This window comes from Dermochelys coriacea, chromosome 2 (assembly GCF_009764565.3).
Source record: "Dermochelys coriacea isolate rDerCor1 chromosome 2, rDerCor1.pri.v4, whole genome shotgun sequence".
NCBI classification, from domain to species: domain Eukaryota; kingdom Metazoa; phylum Chordata; order Testudines; family Dermochelyidae; genus Dermochelys; species Dermochelys coriacea.
Window position 1 is genome coordinate 89,063,778 of NC_050069.1, and position 11,328 is coordinate 89,075,105.

At 42.5% G+C, this 11,328-nt stretch overlaps 1 protein-coding gene across 1 annotated transcript; it reads left to right on the forward strand.

Annotated features, from left to right (window-relative positions):
* The first annotated feature begins 966 nt into the window (after nt 1–966).
* LRRC30 (leucine rich repeat containing 30) lies at nt 967–1,854 on the forward strand. The gene has a single exon (XM_038393163.1). It carries the CDS (start codon nt 967–969, stop codon nt 1,852–1,854), a length of 888 nt encoding a protein of 295 aa, XP_038249091.1.
* The last annotated feature ends 9,474 nt before the right edge of the window (nt 1,855–11,328 follow it).

The following is an 11,328-nucleotide window of genomic DNA, read 5'->3' on the forward strand; positions in this document are numbered from 1 at the left end:
GATGGTTCTCTGATCAAACGAATCCAGGGGATGGAGCAGTCTTAGACCTGTGGAGGGAAGCTTGGACAGTACTTTGTGTTTGCTTTGTATTAGTTTTTTAATAAAGCCAAACTTCAGGAAGGGGTGAGTTTTGATTCCACAATGTCTCTTGATTATTTTGGAGTGGATGGAAATGCCACTTGTGTATACAGTTATGGGTTGCTGGTTCAAACTATTTGATTTGGGCCCAATTAGTGGTGAGGGAAAACTCTTACCAAATGGTTACCTGGGGATCATGTAGAATTATGGAGAAGTTTCAGTCCAGTGCCTGGTGGACAAGTTTCCATATTACAAAATCACTACCAGGGCACCACAATATTCATCCTCGTTGGCATTAAGCTGCTTAATGAAGCCAGTAGGAGTCAAAATAACTGGTTTTCATCTGAACGAATTTGTTTGAGCTTTTCCCCCACCACACACACTCCTTGTATGTTTGTTTATTTGGTTGGTTGGTTGGTTGATTAGTTGGTTGGTTTTTTAAAGTCACTCTTGTTAATTATCCTGCGTGCACCAGATATCCAAGAAAGCTGACATAGTAAAGTTATATACAGCATCTCGGTGACCTCTTTGCAATGAAGATAATATCTGTCCAATAAAGCCTTGACAAAATGACAGTGACAGCTGCATTGTGGTATTCAGTTTGAATTGAACAGGTCTGTTCAGCAGTGTTGGGAGCAAGTCTTTCATTACAATCTGCAGCGCCAAGAAAAACAACTTAAACCCATCCTAAAAAAGTGAAATTTTCCCTCCGCAGCTGCAGAAGCTGGTTTGGGTAGCCAGAAGCAGGTACTCTTCATAGTCTACTCCATATCTCTTTGGTTTGATTTTTCTTACTGTCTTCAAAAGGCTGCAATCCTCACTTCACTACTGACTTTAAAAGGGAAGGAAACCTCACTTCTTTCAAAAGCAACAGCAGTCTGGAGTGTTATGGGAGCTGAACACTCGAAGGACAAGCATCCGAGAAGAATGTTTTTGCTGAGGAAAGGTCAGAGACTTCCTGCATGGGAAGAAGCTCTTCTCTCAGGAAAAGATCCAAAGTCACTGCTGAAGCGTGGGTTACATTATGTCAGTCTGAGCCTTACAATGAAGGGGATGACAAATGTGCCTGATTTTTTGTGGGGCTTGTCGGAAGTGCAGAAACTGAACCTTTCACACAACCAGCTGATGTCTCTTCCTACAGCTTTGGGGAAACTAGACAGATTAGTGGTGCTAAACTTGTGTGGTAATTGCCTCAAGTGTCTGCCTAAAGAGACCGGGCTACTCAGAAACCTGAAGGTTTTATTTGTCGATATGAATTGCCTGAGTGAAGTGCCAGCAGAGCTCAGTCTGTGCACAAAGCTGGAAGTTTTGAGCCTTTCACACAATTGCATCTCAGAACTCCCTTCAAGCCTCACTGATTTGACAAGCCTAAGGAAGTTGAATCTGAGTAACAATTGTTTCGTTCACATTCCCTTATGTGTTTTTGCATTGAGGGGTTTAGATTTCTTGCATTTAGGCTCCAACAGACTTGAAAACATTGCAGAAAGTGTCCAGTACCTGGTAAATTTGCAGATCTTTATTGCAGAAGATAACAATATTCGCACCTTGCCACGGTCTCTCTGCTCCATCGCTGCACTTGAGTTACTAAATGTAGCTTACAATTCTATTAAGACCCTTCCAGCTGATCTCTATCTTCTGCACAGATTGCCAAAAATTGCTTGGAATCCAGTGGATAAAGGGCTCCATATTTCACATAACCCATTGTCCAGACCACTGCCAGAGATTGTAGAGGGAGGACTGGATGTGCTCTTCAATTACCTTAAAGAGAAAAAGTAACATAACTAAACTTGCACTGTGTTTGGGATTAACGCTGTCACCAAGATTTAGTCAGTGGTTTCCATTTCAGAACACAGGGAGACGATAAAGACTAAAGATGGTTTCAGTAACGTTTGCTGAAAGCAAGTGAAATCTGACTATCTAGTTTAACTTTGCATAGAGTGTATTTTTTAAAACATCCCTCTCTGTAACTTTTTCAGTATTTGGTGTCTTTTAGGAAAAACTGTGGTCAAAATTTTGCTCTTTATTATAAATAAACAAATTAATGCAGGCCATTAGCATTGTAAAGGGTACATTTGTAATCTTTCAGCCTGCAGTAATATTAATATAAATGGGATTTACTGTATGTGGTGTGCATTTGCACTTTAATTCCTGTTCATTTCTTCCTACACAGATAAACCACTCCACAAACATGCACTTACAATCTAAGTGACTTTCAAGGGAGAACATTTAATTTATTCACAAAAGAGATTTGCTAATATGTCTCAAACTCTATTAATGGTCAGACATTACATTATTGGTGTAGTTCAGTGTTCCCAAACTTGTTCCGCCACTTGTGCAGGGAAAGCCCCCGGCGGGCCGGGCTGGTTTGTTTACCTGCCGTGTCTGCAGGTTCGGCCGATCGCAGCTCCCAGTGGCCACAGTTCGCTGCTCCAGGCCAGTGGGGGCTGCTGGAAGCAGCGCGGGCTGAGGGATGTACTGGCCGTGGCTTCCAGCAGCTCCCATTGGCTTGGAGCAGCGAACCTTGGCCACTCGGAGCCGCAATCCATCGAAGCTGCGTATATGGCAGGTAAACAAACTGGCTTTCCCTGCACAAGCGGCAGAACAAGTTTGGGAACCACTGGTGTAGGTCAACACCATATAGCTATTGACCATGATGGGCAGGGATGGTGTCCCTAGCCTCTGTTTGTCAGAAGCTGAGAATGGACAACAGGGGATGGATCACTTGATTACTGTTCTGTTAATTCCCTCTGAAGCACCTGGCATTGGCCACTGTCAGAAGACAGGATACTGGGCTAGATGGACCTTTGGTCCAATTCAGTATGGCCGTTCTTAAGTTCCATTTTACAGCTATGAGCTAACCACTATAAATTACAGGTAAAGTTTGAAGGCAATTGGGGCTCTCCCAGCTGTTTTGGATCAAATGTCCTCAAAGGTAAACAAGTCTCCCACCCCACAACATGCAAACTTTCCCACAAAAGCTCCCAGGGCCCCTACAACAGTATATCACAGAAACCTGGCCCATCAGAACTTCTAGGTGGAATTCACACATGCTTTCAAGAGATATCATCATTCTACCAATGAAGATTGTCTGAATAAGATGTGACTAATATTACTAGATGAATAACTGCACTCATTTCCTTTCCACACTTCCCTACAATTTGAGCCATGAAGTACCTTTATTCAGGAGACAGAATATATTTTAGGTGAACTGAAAGTATTTTTCTATCGGGGAAGCACTATCCATGCCATCATCAGCTTGTGAGAGTTTTAAAACCAACTACTTCTGTAATGTTCAGCATTAGCAGGGAGCATAAAAGTCATGTCTGATGTAGTTCTATATATTGATCTTTTGTAAATGACCTTCATTAAAATTTCATGCTCAATAAGAGCAGGTAATACACGAGAGCTATTAAAAGCTGTTCAACCTAATTCTCCTCTCAAACCAGTATAAACAGGCTTAGCAGAATTCAATTTTAATTTTTTTATATATAATTTTGACAGAATATCACTTATTTTTAAGCATTTTTAAATTTTTATCTATTTAAATTTTCAGTTGCTGGAAGTTATGGGGCCATCAAACAATAATTATTTAATGACAGCAGATAGATTCAAAAAGTTAAAGCTTTATAATTGTTAAAACTCAAATTGTCAACATCAGGTTTCAAAACGTACAAGAAAATATCCTTAAACTCTAAAACATTCACAAGTTCTCACTTAGCCTAGCTGTAAATATCTGTTATCAATGGAAATATTTTTCATTGGTTTGTATGTGTACAGCGCATTTGACATTTACCGATAAAAATCTAATCCTTCCAAGCCTTAATATAAATCTGGAGTTACTCCACTGAGGTCAGTGGAGACACACTGGTGTAAATCTGGTAAAAATGAGAGAAAAAGCAGGTCTATTGTTTTTTTAAAAATTAATTAAGAAAATACAGAAAAACTTTGAGCGTTTCACTTCTTATGTCAAATCTCAGAAATCACTGGTTCTCAAATTTAATTTGTTCTCCATCCATAGTTGTGGGAGGTAGATCCTGCCCCCCAATGAAGTTAATGGAAAACAACTGACTGCTGTGAATAACCATTTGTTTTGCTGGCAGCAGGAACAGCCTAATATCAATAAACAATTAAATAATTTGTGGATAAACACAATGTACCTTGTAAGTTGTGAAGCCAACAGCTTCAGCTGTTACTCTAGTGCTGAGGTACAAATGCAGTATTGAACATAGAGCTAAAGATTCTGCTAATTAAAGGGGTGAGAACTGGTTACCATAATTTTTGATGTTGGTATGGTTTGCATCTCACTTGGTTCTATTAACAGAGGAGTTTCAGTGCTATACTCAGCAATTGCAGTTTTCAAGTGTACAATTAAGGATTAAACCCTATGTTCCTAGCCAAGGGAGAAACCTTTCTAAAAGGCATTTCGGTATCAGGAGTAATACAAGAAAATGAACAAACCTGCTGTGTATCAGACAGCAAAATGTAGTCATTATGTGATTTGTTAATGTAAAATAGGCTTGATGAATACATTTACTGCATACCCAGGCTTTACACTTATTTATTTATTTTTACTCAAGTAACAGGATATATAGTAAGTTCTGCTTTTTATGAACCTTTATTGAGCATAAATTTGTGTTTCATACAGTGATAAGTGAAGCAATACTGCAATTATTAGTAGTGAAAGATAAATATAACCCCTGTTTTTATTTCAGGCATGGATTATTATATCTTTGAATGTCCATTTCACAAGCTCTAAATCTTCCACTGCATGTGAGTGTTGATAGCCATGCATTAGAGGTCTACAGGAAAGTTAAATGCCTGTGACATTAATCACCTGGAAAGTTTCTTCCCCCCCCTGCCCATGTATCAGTAGGCAAGGATACTATGACACTAATTTGTACATGAGATGAATTGACTGGGATCATTATTCACAGTAATTTATATGGAAGGTGGAGAGACTGGTCAAGATGATTTGTGCCTGAACTACAACTCCCATGAAGCATCACAGTGGCATTTCCAAATAGAAATTTTTGGATTTCAACCCAAAGCTTTTAAATTTCAACTGAAAGGTTTTGAATTTGGGTTGAAAAATCTCAGCATTTTCTGTAAATTTTTTGTTTTGTGTTCATCAAAATTTTTCCACGGGAAAAAAAATCATTTTCTGAGCAGCTGTAGTATAAATATGCAAAATCACATAATTGTATGTCCTTATTCATTTTAAACTATGCTAAGGTATGAATAGATTGCGTTCAGTTCCAATTATAGTACTGTAAGTAATTTAATGAAAAAACAGTAAACAACAGACTTTTAGACTTTAAGGCCAGAAGGGACATTGTGATCATCTAATCTGACCTCCTGTATAGCACAGCCCAGAGAACTTCACCCACCCACTCCCCTAGTAGGCCCATAACCTGAGACTGAGTTGCTGATGTCCTCAAATCTTGATTTAAAGAATTCACATTACAGAGAATACACTATTCACTGTAGTTCAAAGCAGCAAGTGACCTGTGCCCCAGGCTGCAGAAGGTGAACTCCCCCATGACTTCTGCCAATTTGACCTTGGGATAATTCCTTCCTGACCCCAAATATGGTGATCAGTTATTGGTTAGACCCTGGGCATGTCCATGAGACCCACCAGCCAGACAGCTGGGAAAGAATTGTCTGTAGTAACTCAGAGCCCTCCCCCTCTAGTGTCCTATCTCCAGCTGTTGTCTAATTAGCTAATAGCAGTTGCAGACGGGCCATATGCCATGGTAGGAAATCTCATTTTATCATCCCCTCCATAAACTTATCAAGTTCAGTCTTGAAACAAGTTAGGTTTTTTCCCCAACTGCTCCCTTTGGAAAGCTGTTCTAAAACTTCGCTCCTCTGATGGTTAGAAATCTTTGTCTAATTTCATGCCTGAACTTATTGATGGCCAATTTATATCCATTTGATCTTGTGCCAGCATTTCTCCTTAACTAAAATAACTCCTCTCTCTCTAATGTTTATCCCCCTGATGTATTTTCAGAGAGCAATCATATCTCCTCTCAGCCTTAGTTTTGTTAGACTAAACATGCCAAGCTCCTTAAGTCTCGTCATGTAAGGTAGGTTCTCCATTCATCTGATCATTCTAGTAGCCTTTCTAACCTGTTCCAGTCTGAATTAATCTTTCTTAAATATGGGAGACCATAATTATGCACACAGTATTCCAGATGAGGTCTCACCACTGCCTTGTATAATTGTGATAACACTTCCCTGTCTCTACTGGCAATACCTCACCTGATGCATCGTAGGACTGCATTTGCTTTTTTCACAGACTCATCACATTGGCAGCTCATAGTCATCCTATGTTGACTAATACACCCAGGTCTTTCTCTGACAGTCATTTCCAATTGAAACATCCCCAGCTTATAGCAAAAATTCTTTTGTTTAGTCCCTAAGTGCATGCCCTGCACTCCTAAATTTCATCCCATTTCCATTACTCCAGTTTTCAAATTGTCCATATCCTCTGTTCCTCCTCCCTGTTGGTAATACCTCCCAACTTTGTCATCTGCAAATGTTGTTAGCACACTCTGACACATTTGTTGCCATGCCTTCCCATTCCCACTGCTCAAAGGGGAGGGAGGGGAGGGTCACGTGGTATTGGCTCTGTGTTCCTGGGCTGCCCTGCCGGAGCCAACTCTAGAGAAATTGCTCCCCCCATCCACCCACAGGAGCAAGGGTAGAAGCCGGGGGGTGGGGGGGAGGTCACATGATGCATCTACAGTGGCTGAGGGGGGCCTGTGTCCCTGTGCGGCCTGTCAGGTCCCTCACTCTGTGTGTGAGAAGAGAGGCTGCGGGTGTACTGTAGCTGCCACAGGAGCACACTGCTTTTTGTGTCCGACTGCACCCCCCTCCAATTCTGGCTTCTGGTGTGGGGAGGGAAAGGGCTTGTGAGGCCTTAGCCAAGGCACAGCCAGCAGACCTGCAGGTGCCCATTCCAGGAGCCGCTCGGCAGGACCCAGGCAGAACACCCAGTCCCTTCTGCCACATCCCTTCTCCCCCACCCCCTGAGGCAAGGCAGCAAGAGTCAGGGCATAGGTAGTAGGGTGCCTTCCTGCTGCCACAGGAGGGATCCAGCCCTACCCTAATGGAGGCTGTGATGCTGGCAGACCAGGTGCCAGCTAATGTCCAGGCCCCTAGGCTTCGCTGAACACAGACAAAAGCAGAGCTGTCACCCCATGTGTTAGTATTGTTAAATAGATATTAGAGTTACAAGAATGTGGTTAGTGTTTAAAGTTTCAGAAGCTACCCAGAGCATATGCAATGTTTGGACTTGTAGGCACCCTATGGTGCATTGGGCCCACAAGAGGATGACAGCCAGATGACAGCCGGATCTCAGTTGGGCTTCAGGCTTGTTCTCGTTCAGAAGAGGCATTCAGGGGGATGCCCAAGTCACTTCTGCACACTCACTGACAGGCCAGGTCTGGGAGCCTACCCAGCCCTTGTGGCCAAAGCTAAAAAGAAAGTAAATAAGGGGTTCACCAAGATGTTCCTGGGAAAAGGGGATTTAGTGATACAGCACAGGGACATCCATTACAATCGGCTAGAAGTTCGGAGGAATAATGGCATACACCTGTCAGATGGAGGTGCTGACGTACAACTGCAGCATGTGCAGGCATGGATGGGGCAAGTGTTGTGATACTAGAGAGTGTGGTTGGGTGAGAAGTGACCAAGCTAGTCGCTGGTGCCTTCTGTGGTCGGTTTCCAGTGCAGTTAAGAGAATAAAATGAATAGCTCCCAGAGGTAAAAGACCTGGGATTTTGGTGATAGGTCTTGGCCTCATGTGATAGGGTGAAACCTTGTGGGCTTTGCCGACCAAGGTCAGACCTTTTGGCCCTCACGGGCCGAGATCCCCACCCTGTTGCACCCTGTGTCCTGCTCACAGGGGGAGGGTGCTAGGACTCAGAGAGAACTGAGGGTAGGCTGAGGAGAGCCTACCCCACATTATGGGTTATAGAGTAAGGAGCCCTGCAACCCCTGCACTGGAACCAATTAAATGCCTGGCATAGAGAGTATGGGTGATGGGCAGGTAGTGCCTTTCCCTTATGTTACAGTTTAATAAAAGTTGCAGCCTGCCACTTAGTTCTCTGTGTGCTTCTGTCCTCATTTTGCTGCTGTGTCCACAATTGAAATGTTGGTAGTTCAATGTCAAGACTGGGCCTAAACTGTATTCAGTGCGGAATTCTGATGCCATTGAGTTTGCTGTATATTCACCAGTGAGCAGCAACTTTTCAGCACACAGTAAATTACGGAGAAAACATATTGTAAAACATAAGCAGTCTACATGCTGAGCTTACCAGGTGTCCCCTATCTTCCATGGAGAGACTCTAGCAGGTTTCCAGTCCTCCAGGTAGTTGTTCTCTTAGTTACACTTTCATGTTAGTTTGAAGATCAAATGTAGGATGCATCAGGTCAGGCTACCCTTACACTAAAAGCCTGGTCTTTGTCTGTTGGGCCCCTTGACCACAGTCTGAACTAGTACATGCAATTCACCCCAGGGGGTGATACTTCTCTGGAGCTGTTTAACTGTCCAAAGCCTTGCAGTAATTACCCCACACTGATTTTAGATCTTGGAGTAAACCCTGTAGCCCTCCTTGTGGAGCTAGAATACAATTCCTAGCTCAAAAAGATTTTATATATAATGTAGCATTTATAGATACAAAAGTCTATGGATATTCCATGTCTATAGTGTCTGGCACATCTCAGTATAACAGTCTATTGAATTTTCCATGATGCCAAGGTCTCACATCTGTCACAAGGCTGAAGCAATACAACAAAATATTTTAGAAAAGACAGTGATCTACTTTTTCACCACTGTGAAGGAGCAAAAGCAAGCCAGTTAGAGCCATGAGGATGCAATAGCATCCAAAAAACCTCCAATAGCTGGCCTGATCTATGTGCTGAGCATGGTCTGGGACTTGCTCTCACCACCATTAGACACAACTCTGCCTTTGGCTGACTTTCTGCTATTCAAATAATGGCTTCTAGCCTGCTGGCTAGGCAACCTGAAGCCTGAGCAGCTTTTGCACTCACACCTGTCACTCTCACATGCTGCACAGTGGCGGTTGCTGTGTATATGCCAGCTGGCTAACAGGCAAAGAAATGGTGCTGAAGTGCAGCAAACCAAAATGGGAACCTGATCCTGTAAGCCCCTCAACCGTTAAACTCCCATTGAAGTCCATGGGTATTTAGTGCACATGGAGGGCATGGATCTGCGTTCACGTTGTGCTTCCCATCAGTACCCGGACTGGTCCAGAGAAGCTAATGATCCAATCAGCATACCAAATTCGGTGATGAATCCTGGTCACAGGCCACCTGAGGCACGTTGTGCATATACTAAGAAGAAGAGTGCACCTGAAGGGCTCCCAAGATTGGGCTCAAGGCATATACAGCACATTAAGACATGTTAGGAATTTAATTTACTCTCTCTGGTTGCCTGCTCATATCAGAGTCAAATGGGGCTGGGTATAGTGCTCTCATTAGCTATTGGTAGTCTAGTTGCAGTATGAATCTCACTGAGTTTGCATAAGTCTAAGGACACTACCCCATAAAAGCTAGGTCAGATTTTTTTATTATTATTATTTTTTTGCACTTTGGGGAAGGAGAGAAAAGCTTCTATTCACACACCATGGTGAGACTTCTCATTTCAGGACCCTTTCAAGACTCAGAAATAGATCTGAACTGGTTATTCACTGTCAGCTGAATTTCCTTCCAGGCCCAAGAGAATAGAATACAAATTAAATCACTATTTAATATAATAGAGGAAACTAAGGAAGAGCCATGCTACAAACAGTCTAGCAAATAACAGGACCAGAAGGGTAGTTTAATAAATTATAGCAGTAAGTTGGTAATTTGATGTCAAATATATGAAGTATTAACCAAGATGTAACAATCCCTCCAGTAACGTAAAAATGATCACATTTGTTAACCTAAAGGTTTCACCGTTAACACAGCGTGATGGTTCAACATGCTAGAAGGCTGTTTTCTAAATCACAGTGTCCCCTGTGGTAAAAGAAGGAGGGATCTCAGACATCATGGAAGGAACGCTTTTGTGTTCTCCCTAGTGGCATTTACATTTTAGCCCTACAGCAGGTTGAGTCACTCTGCTACCTTACCCATGATACTTCCTAAATTAACGAACACTACATTTAGGGATTCCTGGAAGGCTTATCTCTTGTCTAATATATCATTAGCTCAACATATAATTTTTGACATAATGTGCACAGCCCTTCTCAGAGAGCAAGTCTCCCACAGGTTAAATATGGCCTCATAGTGTAATTTTGTATCTGCACGAGAATTACACCTAATACAATAGAAACTATTTACCTCAGGCCCCATAGTTTCTGTGCTTTCATCACCACAGGCTCGTGGTGGAATTGCTGGTCCCTTTTGTCATCGTTTCTATTTGATACTATAAAAGAAAACACCCCCACCTTCAGATACGAAAGCTATTATTTCAAAGTTAGGATACTTGTGTCTATATCCAAAGCTCTTCTGGTTGTTTCATACACCTACCTTGTTATTACCTCCAGGCCAGTCATGCATCTCCATGTCACTGGTCAGGATAGTGACAGGAAGCAAAGCAAAGGGAAGAGCTGCTGATAGAACAGTTCCCATTGGGAAATAGCTGCTCATTAATATGCTTTTAAACAGTCATATTTTGGTCAAAGGCATTTTCAACATTGAAAATCAACTATCCTTTCACCTCCTAAGCCTTTTCCACACTAGAAAATGTGATCCATCGCTGATGAAAAATGTGAGCAACTGGTGCAGCTGAACCAGTACTGATGATGGTTGAACCACCACCATCGGTAAGTTTTGCCCAGTTTTGTAAATCTTCCTTGAAACTTGGCCTGAGTTCATCCATTGTTCTGCTTCTGAAATATAGTGATCCTGTTAGCACCAGGATGTCAGGCTAGATTCAGGTAACACCAGCTTCTGATTCCATATCATTATGGAAGATATCTCACTGCTGAGAGTGAGCAGGGAAGCAAGGGAGGGTCTTCTCCAAGGCTGCAGCTTCCGCTCTGGCCCCATGCGGCTCTCCTGTGGCAGCAATGGTCGCCCCCCACACACGCACCTGTGACAGCACAGTGGCATGGGAAAGTTACTGTTAATGGGGCAAGAAACAAAGCAGCTCTGCCAAAGAACCTGCGGCAGTGGATTGCCCAGTATCTCCATGAGAGTTTCCTAGAGATCTCTGAGGCAGATTCCCATGAAGTGAGG

Excerpts from the sequence above, each read along its gene's own strand:
- LRRC30 (XM_038393163.1), top strand. The coding sequence starts at position 967 with ATGGGAGCTGAACACTCGAAGGACAAGCATCCGAGAAGAATGTTTTTG.